Below are 27488 nucleotides of genomic sequence, written 5' to 3' on the forward strand. Positions count from 1 at the left end.
GAAATTTGAGAATGAAAACTGACTATCCAAAGAGTTACTTATGATTGTGCTGCTCTCTGATGGTACCTGGTTTTCATATCCAGTAGTGGTCAGTATATGTTTTCCCCATCTTTGTTGTAGATTTAAGCTTTAGGTAAATTTCTCATCTACCCCTGTTGTAAAATAATTCACATCATGCTTGGTTTAGGCATAATTGGAGGCTATTACATGTAGTTTGTCTGCTCTAATTTGTCTACTATGCAGAATTCTTAGCAGCCAAACATAAAAGTAATTAAACTTACTAAGTTTTGGGCCACCTTAAAGGTTTTGAAATTACATCCAGCTTATCTATTGTATTTTCATTCAAAAAGGGCATGCATGATTCACCAAATAACTGTGTGTGTCGTGCTAGATGACTTCAAACTGTAACAAATAATTATAGGGATTTAATAGAAAGGGCTAAACCTCTTTATCCCCCTTTGCATGAGTGACTCGGGAGCAAAAGGTTGTGACCTACAGGGTCAGGAATACTGTGTGGAGTGTTTGAGAGTAGTAGATTTATCAGACAATCCTATTCAGCCTCTGCTTTCCTATTGAAGCTGTCTTGATGCTCTGCAATTAGTAGACACCAGTTACCAGGGATGTTAATGTGCCTTCTGGGTTTTGTTTGTTTTGTTGGTTGTATAGAGTACTGATGAGGGCTTTTGAGTGTGGAATTCACTCGAAAGTGCTTTATTTTGTATCTCTAGGATGGGTTCCAGCTGTTTGAGGATTATTTTTTTTCTTTCCATGGGAAATCATGGTTTCACATAGCAGCCAGAGAGCAAACTTTGAGAAGCTACAACCAGTTCTTCTTGATAATTATTTCTTAAAATAAAAAAAATAAAAAATTCTACCTATCACAAACTTTATTTCTGTTTTTTATTACGTTCCTCAAAAAAATCAGTTTCAATCTTTCACTATTTGAAGCGTTCAGTGAAATGTTGATAACAGATTTATAGGAACTTACTGAGCAAAGTTAGAACGGAGGATGTTACCAAGTCTGCGTATTCTAGGAAACCCGTGGGATGTTTTACAAAAGAATGTGCCCTTGCTTAAGCTTCTCATTCAGAAATTAAACCCCTATTGATACATGGAAACAGACTCCTATTCATATGTTCCATATGATTTGTAGCATCCTAATCCTTGCCATGAATCCTTTCCTTATTCTCAGCGTTGTAGCCTGAAACACATCATTTCAAAACATGGCTTCTTCACATTTTTTTTTGAAAACGTCAGCTCTTGGTTGATTACAGTTCCAATCATCTCTTTTCCCAAGTGCCTCGGGTTTCCTAAATCCTAATGATGAGCAATTTATTTTTAGCTATTTAAAAACTTGTCTCCTGTGAGTTTATATTTAAAATTTACCATGAATCTGCACATTCATAGTTAATTATTTCATATACCTTGAATTTCTTCCACTTTTACCCATATTTATTGACTGTTAGTATCTCTTGGGTGAAACATGTAAAATACTATTCTTAGACAAAGTCGTTTGGCAGTAGCCAGGGGAAAATAATGAATAAAATTAAACTTCAGTAAGTAATTAGTAGGCTGAATGACGCTGCAGATGGTGAGCACTGCCTGGTTTGCCTACTTACTACCAGCTTGCCCAACTTAAGCCTAATTTTGTTGACTTGGGGTTGTTGTATTAATGTAGAGCTGTTACTGTAGTTATGTGCCAGATTACGAGTGAGATTTTGAAACCATATTTTTTTCTGCTGTTGGCTTCTGGATGAAGTGTGTTTTAAAGCTTCATTGTAAACACTCAAAGTGGTAGAGGTCCAAGAATTGCCATCTGCTATACGAAGTTTGAAAATTTGTTTACAAACCATTGATGAGTATATTAAAGTGGGAAAAACCTGCCAAGAACATGCTACTAGAACTTGGTTTTGTCTCCACCTAATTACTGCAAATTAAAAATTAAGCAGCCTTGTCTAATCTGCTTTCGTGGCTTTGCAGCATCCAGAGCGGGCTGTGAGTCAGCATCAGGTGCAGTTAGAAAAAAGACATGTTCTGGCTCTGGGAGAGAGAGATGGAGGAATGTAATCCCCTGAAGAAAACAGTCCAAGCATCCTGGATGTTACTGTAAACAGAACTTTTTCACTGGAAAGCTGTCAGAGCTGAAGGAATAGTTCATGGTGCAAATCTTTTGACCACTGATTATCCTCTTTTCCTGTTAAAATGTGTTGTATTAACAGGTCAAGTGGGGCAAAACTTTCCCTTGCATGTTACACTTTCTTTAGATTGCCGCATCTTGGCTCTTCTGATGGAATTCAAGTGATGTGTCACTGGAAATTCCTGATTATTTATTTATTCTTAATAGTGTAACCTCAGATTGAGATGGGCAAGATTGAGACATAGAATGTCTCCTGGAGCACTCTGTACAAGAAAACTCACAGTGAAAGGAAGGAAAAGGTGGCCTGCTTAACCTGGACAGGTACAGGCATGGCCCCCATCGGCATCCTCAGAGTCCTTGGTCTTATCAGTCAGGGCTCACGTCGTTTCTTATAAATGTTGACTTTGGAAGAAGTGCCTGGCACAATCAAGTAGAACAGTTAATTCCTGTTGGCTGCATGTTTTTATCAAACACAGAAGTAGTGGCAGCTGTGTTTCCTACGGATGTCCCTCCGTCATGCTTCACAGTTAAGGCAGTTCTGTCACATGTGTGTATCGTGGCCATGCGGATTATACAAATTCACAGAATTTCAGGGGTTTGAAGGGACCTCCAGAGATCACAGAAACAGAATCACAGAATTGTAGGGGATGGAAGGACCTCGAGAGATCATCAGGTCCAACCCCCCTGCCAAAGCAGGTTACCTAGGACAGGTCATACAGGTCTTGAATATCTCCAGAGAAGGAGACTCCTCAGCCCCCCTGGGCAGCCTGTCCCAGGGCTCTGTCACCCTTGCTGAGTTACCTGGTTGTGCCTCTTCTGTTGGCCCATACCCGAGAGGTAGAGGGCAACACCTAAACTTTTTCTTCTGTAGTTAATCTCCAAAACTGACATTTACTTTTTGAGAACAAACACAACCCAACACCTTCTGTTCCCAGACCTGCTGGGATTGCAGCCACATGAAGGTTTGTTTGCCATATTATTTTATTTGACTTCATATTTTCAGGAACAACAAAGTATATTGAGCTTGTTATCTAAATTTAAATTGAGGACCACACAAATCTTATTCTAGGTGGACAAATGGTTCCATTTGTGACTTCAGTGGTACAAGTGAAAGAAAATCCTAACAAGAAAGAGGTGAATTCAAAGTTAAAATCTTATTTTCTTGTTGTTACTTAGTATTTCTTGGAGGCTTTTCTCAGTTGAAGGAACGAAAGGCTGACCTGGGAAGAACAGCGCCTCAGAGTAGAATCCCTTCTGCTTCCTCATTCACTGCAGTTCTACTTTTCTGTTACTGGCACAAAGAAACCTTTAGAACAAGTCTGAAGGAACTCTACTTTGCCTCCCCCCACACCCTTAATAAGGTTCTGTAGTTGGTTTAAGCTTTGAATATTTGAGAATATGTAACTTAAGCATTATCTAAACTTTTTGGTCTGTTAATATAGAATAAAAGGATTTAAAGTATCATGTTTAAATTTACCTGTACTTGAATGAAGCATCATTTACTCCATTCATGTCACATAACTAACTTGTGCTTTAAAATCTCCAATAATGGAGAGTCCATGACATCCATGACATCCATCTATTCCAAATCTTAGCCAAATTTACGATAAGGTTTTTTGAGTGTCTTAATATGACTATATATCTTGATGCAACTTTGGTCTATTTTTCTTCTGTCCGCCACAAACATTGAAGAAAAGAGATTATTCTCTTCACTTTGTAGCAAATTTAAGTAATGGACATTAATCACATCCTCCCAGCTTCTTCTTCCCTTGTCTCACTCTACTGTTCTCCCCTCTTTTTAGACTGAACAACCCATTATTTCAGACTTTGCTACAAATAAACTTTGCCTGATGCATAGGAAATCCTTTTTTCAGCTGATAAAACTGATAAACCTGATAAAACAAGAAAATTAATTCAGTGTCTTCAGGTTGTTAGTTTTTTTCTTCTACATCCCAGAGCAGCTTTTGCTTTTTTGATCCTCCACAGCTCCTATCCTACATGTGTGGTTGATTGTTCCTACATACATATAATTAATGCACATACAATCGATGAGTAGAATCCTGTTTTTTCTGAGATTATCTCTTTCACTTGTAGCCCTTTTCTGTGTGGTGTTGTCTGCACATACATACACTTTTTGCTCTGTCACCTCTCCCGCTACTGCAATTACTGATTAGCAAACATCTAGGAGAGGTCCTTGTGGAGTACCTCTTAGGATGTCCTTCCAGTTTGTCAGGAAGCAGTTGATAACTGCTTGCTACTCTTGTCTAACCAGTTTTGCATTTCTATTAGATTATGCTTCCATGATTGCTTTTAAAATAAAATGTCAGGTGCTTCAGAGTCCGAAGCCTGAACAAGTCAGTAGTGTAGACAAGTCAGTATGTAGACACATACTGCTTTTCATCTCTGGTCACTAAATGTTACCCAGTGATGAAAGGGTTTAGGGGTTTGTTGGGGACTTTTTTGATAAGTGTTTTGATAAGCGTTGTCCGACATGTCCTCATGATTGTCTTCCAGGTGCTTACAATGTCTGTTTATACATGATGGTTTCTCACAGTAGGCACCTTCCTCCTTAGGAAGCCAGTTGAATTGCAGTTGTGTCTAATTCCTCCTTTCCCAGACAGCATGGTATTTATTGTTTAACTTTGTACTAAAAAGAACTTGTCTAAAGCATCCTGAGGTTATTTTGGCTCTTCCATTTCTGGGGTCCCATCAGTGGCTCATAATCAGTCTGTAACTTTCCCTGTTCTTGAAATGATATTAAAAATATTACATATTCAATAGTAGAGCAGATGTGAACACATCACAAGTACGCTATAAATTATACTGGTTACCCATGCTTATCCTGGGTGTAAGGGTGAATATGATCCTTTTTTTTACAAAATTGTTATGGTTAGGCCTTCTGTATTATAAAAGACCAACGTTCCATGATTTTCCAACGGTGGAGTTTTGTGTGAGGTAGATCTTTGATGGAGACACAGGAGTTCATTGCCATGGGCTTGTTAGGTTTCTGTGGCAGAGTAGTACCATGCAGTGCTAGTGCCATTTCCAATATCAGTTTAATCATTGCTTTTCTTGGTAAGACCAACTTGCCTAGTATGATAGTGACCTGGGCAGGAGTGCTACAGTTTGCATTCTGAGCTAAATCTGGAGATAGCTCTGTGTGAGACTGCTTTGATATTTGAATGTGCCCTCAAAGAGTTGCCTTCAGAAGGACTGATTCAGAGGGATTGGAATAAAGGTTTGTTCAGTAGCAAGGCATCCCAGTGCCACACTCTTGTGTAGGGCACCTGATAGCCATCCTTGGTAATGATAAAGAGAAGGTCCTCATCTTTGCCAGTAAGAACATCCCCTAGAAACTGACCCCATACTTTATACATTGCAAGAAAACAAGAAAAAATATGGAAGGAAAAGAAAATATTCCCATATTTGTGCTTTTTGTAGTATGTGCAAGTAGGGAACTAGTAATTTTTCCATTGTCTGTTACTGGAGCAGTGTCAACTGCAAAGAAGTGGAGTTTGATTATGGTTTTGCTTCATAGAGTGTAGAAGCTGTTGAAAATCAGAAATTGTCTGACTAAAAATGAGACGAGTCAAAAATTTTCTGACATATTTTCTCTGTGATTTTAGTGATAAATTTGTATCTGGAGAAGTCCCAATGAATGGAAGCTAGTAAACGTCCCAATTTTCATTTTGACTGGCCTCAACCTGTTAGAGACCTGTCAGTGTCACCTCAGTGCCTGGTAAAATTATGGAGAAAATCATATAGGTAGTTACTGAAAAACACCTAAAGGACAACGATGTCATTGGTGACAGTCAACGCAGGTTCAGAAGAGGAAGGTCCAGTCTGATTTCCTTTTACAACAAGGTCACCAAACTGGCTGACCAAGGGAAAACAGTTGATGTTATTTTTTCACTGGGTTTCAGTAAGGCTTCTGATACAGTGTCTCACAGGCAATTCCTGGACAAAATGGCCAACATACAACTAGAAAAAAGCCAGAATGTGTTGGGTGGACAGTTAGCTGAAGGGTCAGGCCCAGAGGGTGATAGTGAGTGGGGTTACATCTGGCTGGCAGCCAGCCACAAGTGGGGTTCCCCAGGGCTCCATTTTAGGTCCAGTTCTTTTTAACATTTTCATAAACAGCCTGGACACAGGACTAGAGGGTGTTTTAAGTAAATTTGCAGATGACACCAAATTGGGAGGAGCTGCTGACTCCATTGAGGGTGGAGAAGCCTTACAGAGAGACCTGGACAGATCAGAGAGCTGGGCAATCACCAACAGTGTGAAGTTTAACAAGGGCCAGTGCCGGATTCTGCACCTGGGAAGGGGCAACCCTGGCTCCACATACAGACTGGGGGATCAGAAGCTGGAGGCCAGCTGTGCTGAGAGGGATTTGTGGATCTTGGTCAGTAGCAAGTTACCCATGAGCCAGCAGTGTGCCCAGGCAGCCAGGAGGGCCAACCACATCCTGGGGTGCATCAAGCACAGCATGGCCAGCTGGCCCAGGGAGGGGATTGTTCCACTCTACACTGTGCTGGGGGGGCCTCACCTCGAGTCCTGGGGGCAGTTGTGGGTGCCACAGTACAAGAGGGACACAAAACTCTTGGAGAGTGTCCAGAGGAGGGTAATGAGGGTGGCAAAGGGTCTGGAGGGGAAGTCCTGTGAGGAGAGACTGAAGTTTCCTGGGTTTGTTCAGCCTGGAGAAGAGGGGACTGAGGGGAGACCTCATTGTGGTCTGTGGCTTCCTGACGAGGGGGAGTGAAGGGTCAGGCACTGATCTCCTCTCTTAGGTGACCAGGGATAGAACCCAAGGGAATGGCATGAAGCTGCAACAGGGGAGGTTTAGTTTGAATGTTAGGAAGAGGTTCTGTACTGAGAGGGGTTTGGGCACTGGAATAGGCTCGACAGGGAAGTGATTACAGCACCAAGCTGGACTGAGGTCAAGAAGTGTCTGGATGATGCCCTCAGTCCCATGCTCTAACTTGGCTGGCCCTGTGTGGAGCCAGGAGTTGGACTTGATGATTCTTATGGGTCCCTTCTGACTCAGGAGATTCTGTGATTCTGTGATATGCAAATGATTTTGATTCAAACTTTGACTTGTAGACCTAAAGCAAACTTTGGCTCTACCTTAGAGGTTTCTGGCATGTCCTCATTTAGATAACATTAGCCAGTATTTCTGGATTGTCTCGTTTCTGTCAGTGGCACTTATTTGCCTTGCCAAGTAAGTTATCATTTTTAATATGTAAGTTCTGGCTTCCTGATGTAGTGTCTCATGTTTTCAGTCTCGGGTAGCTGAAGGTAATAAAAGTTTAAAATAAATAGGAAATGGTGAGAGGAGCTAATCGTTCTTTAATATCTCACAAACCAAACTGGGGTTAATAATACTAATTTGTGAGCTGTTTTAAATGTTTATCATCCCCTATAAATCTTTTTTCAAAGGCAAACAGAGGCTCTGAACACAGTGTCATTTGCATTCTCCACTTAAATCATCTTATTCCTATTAAAGCAAGCATTACTTCTAGCTCCCAGAGTTACATCAGGATAGCATATCATACTTCTGGGTAATTACTGCAGTAACATGAAGGAAAACTGCATCCTTTTTATGGATATTGATTTTCATAGGAGTTACTTATTCCCAGATTGACACAGCCCAAAACTTACCTAACTGTCTTTGCCTTCTTTGTTTTCTGCTTTTCTGAGGAATATTTTGCATTTTGTGTTTAAAACCTTCTTCACTTTTATAATAAATGGGATGGAGGCGAAACAAGGTATAGTGTAAATTCCAAAGCCCTGTTCCTCATATCAGTCACACATAATCACAGTATGTTAAGAATTGGAAGGGACCTCAAAAGATCATCTAGTCCAACCCCCCTGCCAGAGCAGGATCACCCAGACTAAATCACACAGGAACATATCCAGACAGAGTTTGAATGTCTCCAGAGAAGGAGACTCCTCAACCCCCCTGGGCAGCCTGTCCCAGTGCTCCATCACCCTCACAGTGAAAAAGTTCCTCCTTACATTCACATAGAAATCATCAGACGTCACTGGCCACATCACCACTATGCTGAAATCTGATCAGTGGCCGTTAAATACTTGATTAATCATATGCTTTAGGGAAAGGCACATCAACTGTATGTAGATGTGTATTTTCATGAAGCATTCTAGAACTGGAGAACCATGTGACTACATATCTAGCATGTGGCACTGAAGAACAACAGAACATAATTTATATAGATACAGATTGGGTTAGAAAAGTAGCAGAACTTTTCTCATGTTATTTTTCTGCGATACAGTCACACTGTGTTGTGTTTCTAAAGTGGCCACATTCTGTCCACTGCCCAGTGTAATCTCTGTGCACCTCAAGAGACGTACAAACAGTGCTCACCATAATATCCCTGGGAAATACCTTACTTCCCCAGCTTCTTGGGTTGATCTTAATTCTGATAATGTTTTTTTCTCCTGTGTGTGAGAGCAGAGGAGTTAGCAAGTATCCAGAGCTTTCTGTATCACTGAGATGTAATGGAAATTTGGGGCAGTGTTTCCAGTCTCCCAAGTTTGGCAAAACAAGACCCCAACCTCAAAAAAACCACCACAATGCCTCTCCCAGAAGCTTTTTATCTGTTGTGAGATGCTGACTTGTACACATTGGACTTAACATTCTCTGATGTCCTCAATTCAGGCCATGTGTTCATGCTTTGCCTCTTCAGCGTGCTAGAAAATTAGATCAAATTGATAACCTTTTGAAACCCAGTCATTCCATGAACTGGGATACTGTGGTGAAGTCCAGATGTGATGTCATTCTTGCTACAGCGATAGGCATTGTCAGGGCGTTGATGCTGTTTTTGTGTAGTAGTTGTGAATACCCCTGGTATATTTACAGAGGGAAATAATTGTGGGAGATTTTATTGATCTCGTAAATAGTGATAGTAGTTGTCTTCCCTGCAATAATTTTTGGAGGTTTATTATAATAAATACCACCTTCTTTCACTTGGTTAAATTAGTTAATTGGAGAAATTATTCCATGTTACATAATGATTTTCTTTTCCCCCTTCATATCCTTGGGGAGAGTACAAGTTTTATCCGGGTGGTTGCTCATGTTCTTGGCATAGGGATCATGCATTTTTTAAAGCTTTTTGTTGTAAGAAATCAAAATTGGAAGCATAACAGATGTTCAGAAGCCACATGTATGTGATTATTAGAATAATAAAGCACCAGAAATCCAACACAGAGGTGACACTTCCCTTCTCTGACTGTAGGTTTGGGCTTTGTGTTATATCACTCCAAGTTTCATGACCAATCTCTCAACTGCTTTTTTGGTTTTTTCCTTTTTTTGTTTTTGCTTTTTTTTTTTTTTTTTGTGATGCAACTTTCTATTTCAAATCCTGCACCTGGAATGTGCAGCACTAAAAATAACATCTGTTTGAACATCACTGTAGTAATTTAAAATGAAACTATGTTAGAATAATGTTTGGTCCCTTGCTAGAGTCTAAGCCAGCAAGGGAGTTACTCGGAGTGAATTTCTGTGGTAACACTGAAATTTGGTCCTCGAAATAGCCCTTTCTGAGGCTGTGCACTGATCCTTTATGCACCCTGTGGTTCTTCGAGTGCAGTTTGGGGATTTTCATGTATTTTCAAGACTTCCTATGATACTTCAGAACCTCAGAGGCATGCCTACATAGCACAGCAACATGGTTTGTGTGTGAACTCCAGGTAAATTTGCACGGGGCAGTCATCACAAAGAAATATTATAGGCCCAGAATTAAAAGGTTTAAGTTTCAATAAACTTTGCAACGCGGTCATTTAACTTGAGTGTAGCAACCAGCTGCTGCTGTCCTAGTGTTTGGGGCTCTACACTTAGTTTGAACTGTCTCTGTGATTCTGGCAATGTTCCACATTGTAGACAATTAAGAATATTTTTGAGTAAAAGAGTGAAAATGTCACTCAGAGTCAATGCATTACAAATAGTTACTTGCTGATCTGAGAGGCATATATCATCTTCGCTCTGTAACTTAATTCAGTGGTCTGGGCATATTCAGAATGATTGCTAATTTCCTTAAAATCTTTTTATAGCTTTTCATTTCATTATAAGCTTATTCTGATTACACAAGTCAATTTTATTAAATGTCGGAGGGGAGGGGGCATGGGTAATATAGCATAAAAATAGAAATGGATCGTCTCCTCAAAATCACATGTTCCCCAATCTGAAACAAAGCAAACAACCAAACATTTCCCACAAATCCAATTACAGGATCATCTGGGGAAAGCAAATGCTGTATCCGTTTCTCTCGAATCCTTGAATTAATCAGCCGGTCTCTGAGGCGGTGGCTTAGCTCACTGAATTTTTGAATCACCTGCAGATAGCATGAAGTGTGTTTACAGAAAACAGCTCCAACAAGCTTAGCTGCTTTTTTCTTTTCCTTTTTTTTTTTCTTTTTTTTTTCTTTTCCCAGTTGCAGGAGAGCCAATAGAAAACGCCAGAGAATTTGGCAGTAGATATTCTGCCACCATTATTTAACCCCAGCCAAACCCAGTATGAATTTAAGATCCTTTGCTTTTTAATCTGGTAACAGCGTGTCCGTTTGGTGACAGACTGACTGTTCTCATTGTTTGAACAACAATGAAACAGCATCACTGCAACGTTGCCGTGGAGGGGATGTGGTTTTGTGCATGTGTCTAGGTACGTTCCTCTGCACCCTCATGCCTCTGGAGGCAGTTTGACTTCCTGTCTTCATGCCTCCAGGGTTGGGTTTTTTTGCCATTTCCTGGAGAGAGTGTTTGGGGTTTGCCGTAGGTGAATGTTACCATTTTTTGATACAACACTTGTAAAGGAAAAGGTTAAAATGGGTAGTGGAAAAATGACATCACTTTCCAAAACTCAACAGACCAATTGGACTAAGCAGATGAATGCTGAAGTTTATCATTTAGTCAGCACTTTTAATTGATGTTGGCTTCTTCCATTAGCTGTGTGAGACAAGGGCTTTGATGAAGGGCTTTGAGAAGGGAACGTGGCCATCTGAGTGACTTGTTGCTGGTCCTGAGCCCATGGGAGTTAAAGATCTCTTGAGGAAATATTTGTTTACTCAAATAATGCACATTTCGGGAAGCACAAATCTCTGAATAAATTAGAGCATTGTAAGTAGCAGGAAAATTAACATGATGAAAAATCTGATTTTGTATTTGGCAGTAACACACAAAACTTGATTAGCAATCAGATGTGAAGCTTTGATTGAGAACAGCTTTGGATTACAACCCTGAATCCAGGACTGTAATTTAACTTGAGCATCAACAGCTTTCCTTTCAACTGTAGTGTCACATTCTTGCCAGAATTGCAGGATTTTTCTTTAAAAATGTAATTCCCTGGATTTACATGAAAGTTTAATGGGACCATAGTTCACTGTTGGCTACACCATTTGTCATCTCCATTCACCCTTTCTTTCCAAGTATTGTAAATGACAGTGTAGGTCTAGGAGAAAACAGTGTGCATGCTCTACTGTGCTCCTTGAACACTGACACTACCAGCTCTTTCTTTGTGTATTTATTTTTTTAAAAAATACAGTTTTGTATTCAGTACAAGTAATACTTACAAAACTGAGGCTTTTTCAAAAGATAATTTTTTACTTCAAGCACAGCTCAAAGAATGTCGTGGATATTTTCTTACCCTTTTTATTTAAACACATAAAAGTTAAGCTAACAACCTGATTTGGAACGTTGGATGAGATGTTTAATTTAATTTCTTGTTCAGCCTGAAGAAGAGAAGTCTTTGGGGGGACCTTAGTGAAGTCTTCCAACCCCTGAAAAGTGCCTGTAGGAAAGCTGGGGATGAACTGTTCCCAAGGGCATGGGGCAATAGGACAAGGTGTGATGGTTTTAAACTAGAAAAGGGGAGATTTAGGTTGGATGTTAGGGTGAAAGTCATGACCAGTTTCTAAAGGGAGAGGACTCTTATAAAACCATAACTACAAAGATTTTTAGGATCTAGCTTCCCATAGATTTATTTAAATGAGGACCAAAATGTCTTTCTGCACCCTTATCATAAACCACTGACAGCTCACTGGATTTGGGCATTAGGATTAGCACAGTAATCATGTCCTCCTTTGGTCACAGAAGGATCCAGATACTGTTCAGATAGTTGGAAAGTTCAGTACCATTAAGAATGACAAGTCAAAATAGATTTTGTAGCATATCTGGTCATAATTTTTAGAAAACATCTTTACCACTTAAAAATGAAAGTGTGTGTTTTTCCACTGGGAAAAATACAGGTGGTGCATATTTCTGAAAACCCCTGAGTTTCAGTTTCATCCTTCTCATCAGACTTGACTGGGTTATCTCTGTGGATATAAAATAATTCATCTTACAGTAATTTTTTTTCTACATAGTTACACCAGTGATGAAGATCTTACTGGTTTGGAGTTGTTCTTGGTTCCCAGGGCCTTTTGCAAAACTAATATTTCCAAAATATTATTTTTTTGTTACAGTCACCACATAAGCAAATTAGTCTCAAACAACTTAGAACTGAGTTTGAACTAATTCTTTCATTGTTCTGATTCAGGCTGATTAAGCATGTGTCCCGAGGTCTTGAATTGCTTTGTAGTGCTGTCTTTCCGTGATGCTTATTCCACACTTCCACCCACTTGATCAGTATGGTGGAAGGTGTCAGACCACGAGGAGGTGTGGAGAAGGTGCCGATGGATAATTTTTTAAAGAAAAAGAAATGAGCTTTTGAGAATAACGTTTTGAGGACAGGTGGGAGGAGATCCAAAATAGAGGGGTTCAACTTGCAGGAAGAAGAGCAGAAGCAGAGATGGAAAAGGGAGAAATGGCTGCAGAAGACGTGTCAGAAAAATGATGGCTGATGCTGTTGGCTGTTAACATTGGGGAGGAATGAAGGATAGAAGAACAGGAGGAGGAAGGGCATAGCAACCTCTCTGTGTAGCTTGAACCAGGAAATGGATTATCCTCTAGAGGTCAGCAGAGCTCTCAAAGGAGTGTAGGTAGCCTTTAATTCCTAATAGCGTGGGCTTTAATAGTAAGGGATGTAGCTGGCGTGCTCGGGCACAGTCACGTTTCATCACTATGGTCCTCCCTTCTACATAAAACAAGAGACCTTAACTTGGTGATGTGGTTGTGTCCCCCTCCCTCAGTCAGCCTTTACGGGTGGATGTGCTGCAGTAATCTGCTAACCCGCATCCTGTGCTTGCGGCGCGCTCTTCCCACGTGGCCGTAACGAGAGCTTGGCGTATAGGAGCTCTTCGTCTGCCCCTACCCTGAAGGGTAACATAAGCAATCTGGGGATGTTGTTAAACACAGCATATGTTGTTGCCATGAGCTGCTTTCTCCTTATCAGTTCTGTGGGTGAAAAGAGACTTGTTTCCTCAGCAGGCTTCTTGCACAGGGGATATCAATTGGTCACAGAGAAAATCTTTGGAAGACTTATGACAAGACCTACTAATAAAAAAACTCAAAGCATAAATTGCTGGCATCCAGCCTTATAGTTCAGTGTGGGAACTTCTTCGCACAGGATGGAGGGAGAGTAGCATAAGCTCATGTACAGCACCTCTTACATACACAAACATAAATAGAGTTAGTTTGTGTCCTGCTGGTGTATAGTTAGTATCAAGCTTTGGCTCTACTCCACTTTTGCTGTTTTCTTTCTGCAAAAAAATAAATGTGTTTGACCATAAGTTAACTTTACATTATAAATATGCACAATTAAAATTGTCATTATTTGCTCGTGTGCCAAAATAGCCCCAGCAGGGGAATTTGGAGAACACAAATTTATTGCTATGGCTCCCTGGTTCTTCTACTCCTCCATCTGTAACTACGGCTCTGGCCAAAGCCACTCCAAGCAGGAGTGGAGCAGAACATTTCTGCTGTCTGATCAGGTATGTGGTGCCCACTGGGGACAACTGGCCAAATCACTGACGCCACTGGATTTGTGCCAGGGACAAATTCCCCTCTGATGGGAAAATGTAAGCAGGTTACATGCCCATTAAGTGATTGCTCACTGGACAAAAAATGGTGTGGCTCTCCTGCAGCTTGGGATTCAGTCCCTGGGATATTTGGGGTGGTGGGAATGGTAACAGAGGCCAGCTACGCTGAGCACCTCTGATGGTGTACAACTTGCCTGTTATCTCAGACCTTCCAGACTGAACAATACCCTAAAAAGCAAGCTTCTAATACCCTCCTGAGATTTTTCTCATCTCGGGGATATCTGCAACCCTGAGCACATGTTTTACTGTGCTCATTTGCAGCTTGAACGGCTGGCAGGGTCAGCAGCAGAGTGGAGGCTTTTTCACCCCTTGAGCAGTGAAGCATTGGGTAAAAGTTATTATTACCAATTAGTGGTGGCATTATTATTAGCAATTAGTGTCTGTATGAAGCAAATCATTAGTCTTACTTAAGTTATTAGTAGCCAGGTGTTTGTGAGACGTGCCATGTGCAGCTAGTGTTGGGGCTCAGCAGCCACCAGAGAGGCCGGTTGCTGAAGTTGTGGTGTCTCTGTGCTGTCCCTGTGTGGGTTTTTTTGTTGCTCCCCAAAAATGACGTGTGTCTGGAGTCAGCGTTGAGGATTTTTTGTTGGTGCTGCCAGTTTTGTGTACCTAGTCAGTGAATAAATATGGCAATTTCAATCTCTTACATGGGTATTCTGAGGCATTTAATATATTGAATTTGTGAACTGGAGCCAAAAAAGTAGATCTCTGGTTTTGTTGTTGCTTCATTTGTAAGAGCAAAACCACCATGGCAGAGAAGGGGAAGTTACAGTGCAAATTACTCTTGATTAGAAGTGCTGTTTCTCTGGGACTTCTGTTTTTGAAACCCTTAATACACAGTATTTAGTTTAGTTTTGCATAATGACTTCACACAAGCATTTTAGACAGCCAGCAGCATTAATTAAGTTCTATTTAAGAACTTAAATTGCCCTTTTATACTGCGTTGTAATTGTAAAAATTAGTTAAAAATGGGATTGTATCATTAACGTTGTTCCATATAGACCTTTGATTCCTTTTGCAGGAGGATTAATAGCTGCAGCTTTATAACAACATTGAATAACTAATAAAATAAAACAATTAGTTATAAAATTCTGATATATCCAATACTTATTGCTAAGAAATTACTTTAATTGTGTAAAGAGTATAGGCATGGGGAATCTTTTTTGTGTTCCTTGGAGTTACGAGGAAGGGGTTGGGGTGTTGCTTTCTCTTTCAGATGTCTTCTGATTTTTTATATTAGTGAAGGAAGGTTTTGAGCGACAGTTTCCTTGAGGAGAATGCAAAGCAAAGGAACAGTAGGATGGCATCAGTCGATCGGGTCGGCCCGAGCCCTAGTTGGGTAGGGACATCTGGTGGTGCGAGCAAGGAATAATTGAGCACTCGCAACTCAAAGTGCGGCTGCATTGAGGCAGTTCAGGCAAAAACATCATTGTAGCCATGCTGTAGTTCCTTTTCTTTATCGATATTATTCTAGAAACACTTGTAGGTGTGTGTAGGTTCCAGTTTGTTTATGGTTTTGATTTACTGGAAAGAGAAGTAGAAACTAAGGCCCTATTCTTGAGCTGGCAGCTTGCAGGCATAAGGTGCTGACCACCTTTAGTTCAAAGGGCATTTAACTTACAGTCAGTTTGAGGTTTCCAATCAACCTCATGATACTGGACTGTGGTTCTGTGGACAGAGTGGGTACACATACACCCTGTGCATTTGGGCTCTGTAGTTCTGCTGGTGATTTGCTGTGATCTCTAGGTAAAGCAGATTTCATCTGTTTCAGTCCATCTCTCACCGTTTCAATCCATCTTTCAGTCCATCTTTCTGTAATAATTTTCAGCTTCTGAATTTCATAAATAAAAGAATCATAAAAAGGAAAATATTTACTTAAAGTTCTATATTAATTAAAGACTTAAAGAATGACCAATTTTATTTGTATGTTTTTATCTTGAACCCCTGTAAGATTCTATATACGTGACCAAAGTGTGTTCATTTTAAAAGTGAAACCTTTTGTGATTAATTTTCTGGTGCTGTGTGCAACTGTGCCTGATACTTACTGTGAACATGGCGACAAAACCAAGTCCTTGGAAATATGTATGTTGAAGGCCATACCCTTGGGAAGGGTTTCCCAGAAGTGTTTAGTGCTGGGAAGTCAAGATGTGTGAACATCTTTCATCTCGTTATGTTCTTCCCGCTGTTTGTGTGTCTCCAGCCATCGCTAGAGTGTGATGACCACACAGGGTGCCTTCTGGGAGATGCTGTCACTTGCTCTTGGCAGGGGTGCAGGCACTGACTTTCCAGGGACATCTCGGTCTCCACTGGCAGAAAGCAAAGGATTGCGTTCGCCTGCTCCCACTTAGAGAGCTTTTGCAACTGCCGTCCTGTCTTCTCTTGGAGTAGGCGCGTTCTTGAAATGATGGTGTTGATAAGTTACTAGCTTGTGCTTTATGTATTATGTGTCAGGATGCATTGTCACCATGATGTATTCCCCCAGGCAATTCTTTAAAAAGAAAAGGGGAAGTAAACCCCAAGTATCTGCTTTTTGCTTTGCTACCAACATGTCACTGAGAAGTCTTCCAGGAGGAATCTGTAGCAGCTGCAAGCTCCAGCTCCTTTCATTGTATTCTGGGCAGAAAAACGTCAATATCCTAAATCTTTCACAGCCAATTAAGGACTCTACTGGGGTCATAATTCACATGAGAACCTCTATAGCCTGTAAGGAAGGATGTATATAATCAAGCTCAGAATCATTACAACCACTATAGAATTGAAAAACCGGGACTTTCAGATTGAGTCATCTTAAAGTAACGAGCTGCAGAAATCAGCACTGTGTGAAGGAGAATAATTTATCACAAAGTTGGAACAGTCACAAGAGGGTGGGTATTTCATCAAGGTCCAGCCCTTCTTTCTGACCTCACAGAAACATTTATGCTACCTAAAGGTCATGTCTTCTTTTATATAAAGCAACAGTTCTTTGTCATAGGAAATCTTCCATTGTTGCCCCAGTGGTTCTGTCACCATCCTTTAAAAATGTCTCCACTCTTGGTTTGGATAAAAGGGAGAAGCACTGGCATTTGTATGCTGTACCCTTTGTTTCTGAGATGTCCCAAAGCCATGGTGACAACGGTGGAGTCGGGGATAGCCACAGAGTTGTTGCAGATGTGCTGTTTTCTAATAATGAGAAGCTGGTGTTTATCTGCAGCCCTTCCACACAATATTTAATCCATAACACTTTATATTGTGTTGGAAGCAGCCAATTGTAGAAAAACCTGTTGGTTTTATGTTTCAGGTGCAAGGATGGCTTGAAAGGATTTACATACTCTGCACTAAAGTAAGTAAAGTTGCTCTGACTACATAGCTTCAAGTGAAGATTTGGAGGAGTCATCCACAGTGCCAGCTGTACGGCATGAAAAGGGTGTTCCTAAGAAAAATCATGAGGTTCTAAAACTTCCAACTTTTGGGGTGCACAGCATACTTTGAAGAAGGCATAATATGCTGGAAAGGGGGGAGTCTTTCCATATTTGGGACCATTATTGAAAGGAAACATGAGTGTATGGTTGCATCTTTTTGAAGGAGAGTTAATCTCTTCCTAAAGCTGGGATTCGTGATTCCTGATATTCTCATGGGAACAGATGGCTACTGCTTTTTGACTAGGATTTTATTTACTGTGTTTAAAAAATGTGGAGTGAATACAGCAGCAGTTCTGTGTCCAACACCCAAATAAAGCATGGATTTACAGTGTAAGTGGGTGATGGTCTCTTCAGGTAGGTGACAGGAGATAGGACAAGGGGAAATAGCACAAAGCTGCACCAGGGCAGGGTCAGATTAGATGTTAGGAAAAAATTTTTTACTGAAAGAGTTGTCAGGACCTGGAACAGGCTGCCCAGGGAGGGGACTGAGTCACCATCCCTGGATGTGTTTTAAAAAAGGGTAGATGAGGTACTTAGGGATATGGTTTAGCATAGGAAAGGAATGGTTGGACTTGGTGATCTTAAAGGTCTTTTCCAACCTAGTGATTCTGTAATTGTTTGAGAGATCCTGAATGTGCCACTCAGCCTTGTGTCTGCCAAAGTGGTCCAGGCTCTCCTAGAATTTACTTTGTGATGGGACCCTCTTGTGTTACTCATGCATTTGTGTAGCCACACAAAGGTCTCCCATCATCATATCTCATGTCAGAAGTACAAAGTACAAAGGCACATTGTTCTTATCTGTCCTTTATATAGTCTGTGACCTGTCTGCCAGTCAGACAGCTCAGTGTATGGACAGTGTTCATCTCACAGGTGAACTGAAGGGCTGAAGGCAAGGCAGACTTGCCATTGTTGGTAGTAGACAATAAAGAGTTTGCAGCTATGAAACAGCCTTAGAATGTGATGCAAGGTACCAGCTGTTAAATGATTCAGTCTTTAGTCCAGAAATCTGGACATGAAACGCTCCTGTGGCAATCTGCAGACATGGTGCTTTCTGAAATCACTGGTTTACTGGGAGATTCAGTCACAGACCAGAGTTTTTAAGCCTTTATCGGCCACAGCAAGACTATCACAGTGCAGATTTGAATTATAGTGCAAAGTGTGAGGAAACATCTTGCCATTATGACCTCCTTTGCCTTTGGTATACAGTAATTCTACACCTAAGATGAACTGGTGTATTGACAGTATCAACTTCTAGGTGGAGAAATAGGGCTGAAGATGAAGCCAGGCAAAACAAAGTTGATGCTCTTGGTGGGAGCAAAAATACTTTGAAGATTTTACAAAATAGATATTTCATTAAAATATTATAGTTACCATCAACCTTTATGTAACCCCATTTTGCTGGAGGTAATTGAGATATTTCACATGCCTTTATGTTTTCTTACTTGGTGTTCTTGCTTTGTACAAGCAATGGACTTCCCCTGTAAAGCTCCTAGTTTGAAAAAATTCCTGGAAGCGATCATGAGCGTTACCTGAAGTTTTAATGTAGTCTTAAAATACATGTCGGTGGATTGATCTTTTCAAGGAGAATACAAGGTTTGGAAACTGTGTAGGATGTATTTTCTTTTGTAGACCTGTGGGTAATAACTTCAAGCCTGTGGGTAATAACTTCAAGCTTGTTAAAGACGTTAGAGACTTATATTGGATGTCATGTATTTGTTTGAGTTATTTATATTTTTGTGTCTCTTTTGTTTTTTTCTTTCAGGTTCATCGTAGGGAAGGAGGAAATTCCCACTCATTCCTTTTCACCTGAAGCAGCGTTTTCAAAAATAGATAGAAAGATAAAGCATTGTGAAAAAATATCCCAGCCAATGAACATACTGGCTCTAACAAAAAAGCTCATGGACAAAGTGTGAGTCAAAGAAAACAAAAGGAATTGTCCTTACTTAGCTCATTTGAAGGTTTTGACAATGTTTTATAATACTTTTGTTTTGCATGTAAGGGTTTTGTGTTTCACTTTTACTGGGTAATTAGCAGTGACAAATTCTGAACTCTAATGGAAGCAAAATTTAAGACCTGTCTGTCATAGCAGTGACTTGCAGTATGCAGCTATCTGACAAAGAACCATAAACTCAATCAGTTCCAAGTGGCAGAGTGGTGGTTGCTTTGTCTGCAATTTTCAGCAAAGCCAACTCCTGGCATGGTTCTGCTGGAGCTAGTAGTGATATTAGGGAGAGGAAATTGCACAGCAGCAAACCTTACTTAGGTCACTGTGACAGTAACATTGTCTCTTTGGGGACCTACCTCCCTGAACTGCATAAAGGAGACCTGCTTGAGGACAGTTGGGAGCACATGCCTCCACTGTCAGGAAATAGGAAATTGCAAAGCAAAGACTGAGTCTAACACTGTTTTGCACAAGATCAGATCTAGACGTCTGAAGATGGGTTCTCTCCTGGTCCTTTAGTATGAGCTTAAAGAAGTAACTTACCATTTTTTCAGTCTAGTGTGTTCAGGTGATGTATTTCTTCTGTGCTTGATGTGTCCACTTCAGGCACGTAGGGTACCACAAGGAATCATTCATTTATAGGGAAGATGGACTAAAAAATAGGAGTCTGATCATATCACACCTGTGAATCTTCACTTCCATTGACCTCTCCAGGAGATGTTTTATGACCAGATCTTTACCTGATGACATGCAGGAAAAAAAATAAGTCTTCCAAGTCTATTGGAAGTAGTTTTTGAAGTCGTGGCTTATTTTACTTGCTCAGATGATGAACAAACATGAAATGACCTACATCCCATGGTGATTTCTTCTTGTTTATTGTGGTTTTTAATTGAATAAAAACAGTGGCTTATCAGGTACGACCATATTACACAACAAAAAACCTAGAAAGAAAAGACAGCTCCAGGTATACATCAGTTCTTTTATCTGAGTTGCTTATACCTGTTTTGTCTTAAATACCCATTATTCAGTTTGCTAAAGATAGCTCATAGCTCTCCTGCTGTTCATTAAATAGAAAGATCAAGGAACTTGGTGGAGAGGAGCAGTTTTTCTTTAAGGTTTTGAAACTCCTGACTCAGACATTCAGAAAACTTTCAATTTTCAGCCCTAATGCTCTCACAGGTTTCTCTTCCATATGGTTCTTTTCAGTATAATTGAGTCTAAATGCCTGTAACCTGATCACATTCTCATTACAATTTTTGCTACATAAACTGACCTCACAGATGATTTATAGCCATTAGACTTCATAGTACACGATTCAAAACTTCCAAGATGTTTGGCACGGCGTATAAATTGTGTAATTTATTTTGCATTAAAACTTAAATACTTGGCTGTAGCAAAATATAATGTTCAGACCCAGGCTGACATGACTTCTTTTAATTCTACATAATGCAGGGCTAACAACTGTACAATCCACACATCCCATCATCCCATGCCAGTCTCTTTTAAATGTTCAAGGTCACATTCTCAGTCCGAAGTAAGAGCTACATAAAAATCAGCACAGCGGAAGCAATAGCCCAGGCGTTAAAGGGGTGTAATTGAGAAGTTGCACAGGGTATCTCTGTGTCCTGCATTGTCCTCCAGTGAACCTTACAAGGGTTTGAAAGATGTAAGGACAGAGATAACAGATGCTTAGTGAAATATCCTCCCAGCACCACAGAACAGAGACAGACCGGGAAGGGTCACATCACTTCTCCCTGTTGACCACAGCAGAAAATTTGTTCTTTAATTTTGCTTTTAATATACAGCAAGAGGTTGGATCCAAATAAGTGTGCAGACACTTCGTGCTGTACAAATAAAGTATTGTTAGTTTTTATTGTTCTTTTATGGCATCATAAAAGTTCACAGTGCCCTTCAAGGGGTAATGGGGAGAACGAGCGGTGGGAAAATAGCACTTTATGTATTTTTAGGCAAGAAAGATTTATGAAGTCTCCTGTCGATTATGCTGAAAACAGCTACAAGTTAATATGTGTTTCATTGTGCTTTTTGCAGGTGCAAACATGGCCCAAGGCATAGATGCTGTAAACACTATGAAGATAATTGCATCTCATATTGTATTAAAGTAAGTGCAGATTGACAAACTATGGCAAAGGCAGGTAAAATCTTTAGGCAGAAAAAGTGTTTACTTAGGAGGTGAGAAAAGAGCCTGTTACTCATTCTGCTATTGAAAATGTGACAAGCCTGAAAACAGGTTTTCTCAATTTAGGATGGGGTGGTGGTGGGGTTAAAGTTCTCTGGTCTTTCCGATTAGTTGGAGTGAATGAATAACATAAAACGGGTGGGAAAAAAATGGACTAGGGAGCAGGGAACTTGGTTAACTATGTGATGCACTTCTTGGCTGAGCCACTTGTGACTCCACCCTAAATAAAGCACCTGGAATGTGCTGCTTCGGCGTGCGTACAGCTGCGCGGGTCTGGCACGCTGCTGCCGGGCGCTGGGCTCGCTCCTCCGTCATTTATTTTAAGGGCTCAGGGTAATGAGAGATTGGTGGCAGTTGCTGCGCCCAGGAAGAGCTGGTTATGTCCGGTGGCATAATTCATCCTCCTTTATTAATGTGATCAGCGCATTTTATTTCTGTTTTCCAGAGGAGTACTGTGTAGAGGAGATTTGTTTTGGCTGGCGTTGGGTTGGCACAGGTGGTACCACATGCTATGGCTGTTTTAGGAGTTGGTCAGACTCCAGAAGATCTCAGTCACTTCATAAGTTACCCGGTTTTATTTATGGAGCAGCAAAAATGGATTTGAGTATCTTTGGATGCTTTTGCTACATGCAACTTTCAAAATCAACATTTTAAAATTAAAATTTTATATACAGTTAACGTTATTTCAGAAGGGCTGTGCTTAAACTTAACATCAGAAGAGTTCTAGCACAACTTTTATTTATATATGTTTATTAACATCATAATTTTGTGGTGCTGAGCTGTTTACACTCTTTCAACTCTACAGTAGATTAGCATACTGCTTTGTAACACGGATATAAGTTGCCCTGGACTTGACAGGATTTGGGATGGTGCATAACTGTTCTGCTGAATTAGGGTGAGCATATGCAGTAGAGCATTCATGAATAGTTTGGGATAGTGATGTCACTTTTCCATTGTAGGTATGACATGTATTTAACAGAACCCAGATTAAAACTATTTTACAACCTTTGCTATAACTTCAGCGTGCTGTACTTTATGTAAAAATGCTCTCTTTTCATTACTTACGCATATTTCACAGTAATTAGCTCTTAATTAGTTAGTCCAGAGTGTTTTTCTGAGATTTTTAATCTCACACACTAAATCCTTGCACATTCTGTGCTACGTGTTCAGCAGTCAAATCTATAAGCACCCTCACAGCACTCTTATTGTACAAGGGCAGCCAGACCAAACAAGTACAGACTTCGGTTTGAGAGTACCTGTAATGGTACTGGTGCTCATCTGCATGGAAAACTGTCATAACCTGCTGCAAGGTGGATTGTGTGTGTGAGACTTAATGGGTAAAGAGAGAGGTGGTCTGGCCGTTATGGTTGGACTGGATAGTGTAAAGGGTCTCTTCCAACCTGGGCGATTCTATGATTATGGAATATGGTGAGCTTGAAGAGCCTTTAAAACAGAAAGGTGATCAAGAAATAGGAGTTAATATTGATGAATTACTCTAGGTGAGAGACCCAAACCTGATTTCAATTTGTGAGTTCCTCAAATTACAGTAGACCATCTCCATGCTACTCTCTGTCCTTTCGTAGGTGTAAACAGCTCAGCACCACAAAATTATGATGTTAATAAACATATATCAATAAAAGTTGTGCTAGGACTCTTCTGATGTTAAGTTTAAGCACAGCCCTTCTGAGATAACATTAACTGTATATAAAATTTTAATTTTAAAATGCTGATTTTGAAAGTTGCATGTAGCAAAAGCATCCAAAAAGTGCATATTCAGGAGTTTCTGTCCTCTTCAGTTGTTTATTTAGCATCGTTTTGTTCACACTTTATATGATAATGGAGCTACACTAAGTCTTGATCTGACTAAAAATAGTATTTCTTAAAAAGACATTTTTATAAGGCTGCTCTCTTCTTAGAGAAACCAGTAGTGCATTTGAAATGTACTTCATTCTTGTACCAGTCATATATTTTCGTATAAATTATTCCTAACTACAAGAACATAATCAGGGAAATATCACTGAAGTAGGACCCAATATTTGTATTTCCTGCCTTTTCTCTTTTTTTTTTAAATAAAAACATAGGTGAAAACATTTATTTTTATTTATTTTGATTTTTAAAGATCCAGAATTTTTAATGCATTTCCAGTTCTCTCTATGGCTGTTCCTGAGTCAGTCAGTTCTAACCATCAGCTGACATGATTTGAGCATGTCCATGCCCATGGCAGGGGGTTGGAACTAGATGGGCTTTGAGGTCCCTTCCAACACAACACATTCTGTGATGCTATGATTCTATGTTTTGTAATTCCATGTTTGTAAAGGAGCTTTCAAGTCTTATAATAATATGATGAGCTGCTTATTGCCAGAATTCCCTGTCTGAGCTGTATTTTCCCTTAACCTTGAACATCTCATCTTCTCATTATCATACCTGTGCTTTAATTACCACTGCCTGCTCTTTTTCTCCTGCTTTGCATTTAAATGCACATTGGCTAGTTGACATGAGAGCTTTTAAGTGACATTCAGTAATGTCTTGCCACCTGATTTCTTAGACTTTCCTTCAAATTTTAAACACTTAAAATGCTTTGGGTTTGTAAATGTCTGAAAAAAGCTGCCACAAACAATCAAACAAACGTCAGTCAACAGCAGTAGTCTGACTGTCCATTTTTTCTGGTGATGCTGCGGATGACAGTAAACGACTCCCTCATCTTACCTAATGATTAGGGTGACCAATAAGAATATGAGATTATTTTCTGATGGTTGTAATCTCTTGAAGGAACAAGGACAACTGTATACACAGTATGAAATTTAAATATCCTAACTAATTTGGTTTAAATATTTTAAGTAATTCCTAATATATTGCAGCAGGTTGACTGAGTTTTGGTATGTTACTGGACTCTATGTGCACACACATGTTTTTCTGAATTTGAGTTATAGCCAATATTTTGACTGTATTACTAAGTTTTTAACAAGTGTATTTATCAAAAGAAGAAAAAAAAAGGGTTTATTCAAAGAGTTTTTTGGATATGTAATTTTACTATGCTGCTACTTCTGGCTGATCTGAGTCCCAACTCAAAATCTCTGTGGAGAAACAGCTCTTAGCAGAGTTTTCTTGGCTCACTTATGTTTTCTATAGTGCCCTGTGTATACTCTACTATTTTCTACCTCCATTAGTATTTGAGATCTCTTTATGGAAGATAAAAGTTACCATATTGTGCATTGACCATAAGATGGAATACTTTTCTGTGACTAAAAGAAACACCTAGAAGTGCAATATGGATTCACCTGGTTGATCAAATGAGCTAAATAAAAAGATTTTGTGCACTACTTACTGCTGTTTGGTGAATATCAAAACTACACCTTAGTTCTTCAGTTCAGCACTTCTAAGTAGGCTCCTCATAAAAATAAAATCATGGATATATTTGAGTGTTTCCATTTGGAGTGTGTTTCTTACTGCTGTGTTCCTCACCCCCCCAGAGTAACCTTTCCTACGGCTGGGTGAAAATGTCACACATGCTGTACTGTTGCTTGCTCTCTTGTTTTGGACTTTGTTCATAGCTGCTGATTCTAGGACTCTCTTTCTATAGACTGGTAACATAATCAGCTACATTTTTTTGAAGGCAAGGGAAAGCAGGAAAGCACTGGGGTTCCCCTTCATTTCAAGGGCGAATATATGTTCCTCTTAACTTTGACATTTTAACTATACAAAATTGACAGTGCATCTCTGGCTACCTCACATACCTTTCAGGACACATCTGCATTATGTGGTCAGAAAACAATGGGTCATTAGCTGTTGGGTATCTGCAATTTACATAACTTTAAGACCAGCAGACAAAGAAGTGGAAAATTTTCATTCATACCTACCAGATCATTGGATGACACAACATATTTTCTTCCACTTGATTCTCATACACCATTTCTTGAGTAACAGGGAGAGTAATTGCTTCAGGAAGACTTCATTACTAGATGTTTAACCACAGTAAAATTTTATGAGCTTTATGATGCATTACAAAGTTCTGTAAGAGGCAAAAATGTCTTGAGTTTCTGAGTTTGAAAGGTTGCTCAATCAAACCCTTTGCCAGTTGTCCCTGTAGCTGGAATTGTCTCGCTGTTCCTGAGTATCTTCTGAAAAATCAGCCACTCAGATCATGACTGCTGGGTCACTGCCTCTTTTGCCAGTGGTGCGTGCACAGGTAGTTTCCAGATAAGGAATCTTCTAACCAAAAAATGGATAGATTTTATTTAGGATCATTAGAGTTCAGCCATAGGGTAAGAATAATGATAGGAAGCTTTGGAAAAAGTTATAAGAAACTGGGGAGAAGAATTTGGAAAGAAAAAGCCATTGTGGTTTTGTGATATGGTATAAAAAAGCAGATCTGTGTCCAAGGTGGAGTAGTAAGAAAAATTCATTGGAACTCATGTTATCCTTTCTCAGTAGCTCTGCACATAATCTCCTTTCCAGTTTCGCCCTCTCTCTTGCTGCAGGCATCACTCAGGCTCCAGTTTGGTTGAGGGAAAGTCCATGAGCATGTGCCAAGCCACCAGGGTCAATTTCTAATTCTCACACTTTCTGAAATATATTTTTTGTGGACTTTTTCCTCCTTTAGTGCTTTCTCCAGACATTTGAGTGTAGAAGTGCTCTTTTTTTCCACCACATTACTTTCCTCTATGTACCCATTTGTGGTCAGTAACCTGGAAATGAAGTCATCAAGATTATTTCAGAGGACAGAATTTTGGAACAGAAAAGAAATAGAGTTTGTCCCTTGAGACTTTTCAAATATCCATAGAAATTAAAGGAGAATCAACTGTCTAGGATTGTATGGCCTTTTCCTATTTTACAGGGGAATCAGGGAGAAAAAATACAATCAAAGTGGCCTTGAATTTGAAGATGGGGATGAACTTTACATTATCTACAGACTGGGTTTTAAATGGCTCCATGACAAAAATAAGTACTTGAGTAGATGTTTTTGCTTTTCCTTGTTCTGAATTTGTGGTTTCTTACCACAGAATATTTCTTTCTTTTCTCTAGGGCTTCATTAGGATGTTTAGCATCGGTTACCTGATCCAGTGTTGCCTTCGGATTCCATCCACCTTCCGGCATCTGTTTACAGAGCCGTCGCGGCTACTTTCCCTCTTCTACAACAAGGAAAATTTCCAGCTTGGAGCTTTTCTGGGATCTTTCGTCAGTATATACAAAGTAAGCTTGCAACATATAGAAATGACAAACACCATGTTTTTTACTTCTTTGAGTTTCACAAACAGCTAAAAGATCTAGTTGCTTGATATTACTGATGCTGTTTGCTACAGCACATCACCGACGGGCTCTACAGTGTTACAGGAATCAAACTGTAAATAGAAAACTGGTCTTCCATTCCATGTGGGTTATTTCTGTCATTTCTGAATAAACCAGATGGATTTTGCAGATCACAGAATCAGAGAATTGTAGGGGTAGGAAGGGACCTCCAGAGATCATCGAGTCCAACCCCCCTGCCAAAGCAGGTTCCCTAGGACAGGTCCCACAGGTACACATCCAGATGTGTCTTGAATATCTCCAGAGGAGACTTCTCAAGCCCCCTGGGCAGCCTGTCCCAGGGCTTTGTCACCCTCACTGTGAAAAAGTTCAGGAGACATGGAGTGCTTCAGAGAAAATTAATTCAGATTTCAGAGGCACTTGCTGTTGCACAGAAACATTTTAGTGCAGACACAAGTGTAAGGGCAGCAGTGGCAGTGCTGCTAGAGAGAAGCCATTTTCAGATACAAGTGTGAGGGCAGCAGTGGCAGTGCTGCTAGAGAGAAGCCGTTTGCAGATTTTTTTTGGCTTAAATACCTGGAAT

General features: G+C 40.0%; 1 protein-coding gene across 1 annotated transcript in view; it reads left to right on the top strand.

Moving 5' to 3' along the window:
* TMEM135 (transmembrane protein 135) overlaps positions 1-27488 on the top strand; it is a gene marked incomplete at its 5' end in the record, with an annotated part of 183914 nt that overhangs the window by 147031 nt on the left and 9395 nt on the right. Inside the window, 4 exons of the mRNA XM_084268860.1 lie at positions 17402-17443; positions 19285-19431; positions 21514-21583; positions 26684-26851. Coding sequence (XP_084124986.1) covers positions 17402-17443; positions 19285-19431; positions 21514-21583; positions 26684-26851 — 427 coding nt within the window. The remainder of the gene's footprint in view (positions 1-17401; positions 17444-19284; positions 19432-21513; positions 21584-26683; positions 26852-27488) is intronic.

This window comes from Gallinula chloropus (genome assembly GCF_964237585.1).
Source record: "Gallinula chloropus genome assembly, chromosome: 1".
Classification (NCBI taxonomy): Eukaryota; Metazoa; Chordata; class Aves; order Gruiformes; family Rallidae; genus Gallinula; species Gallinula chloropus.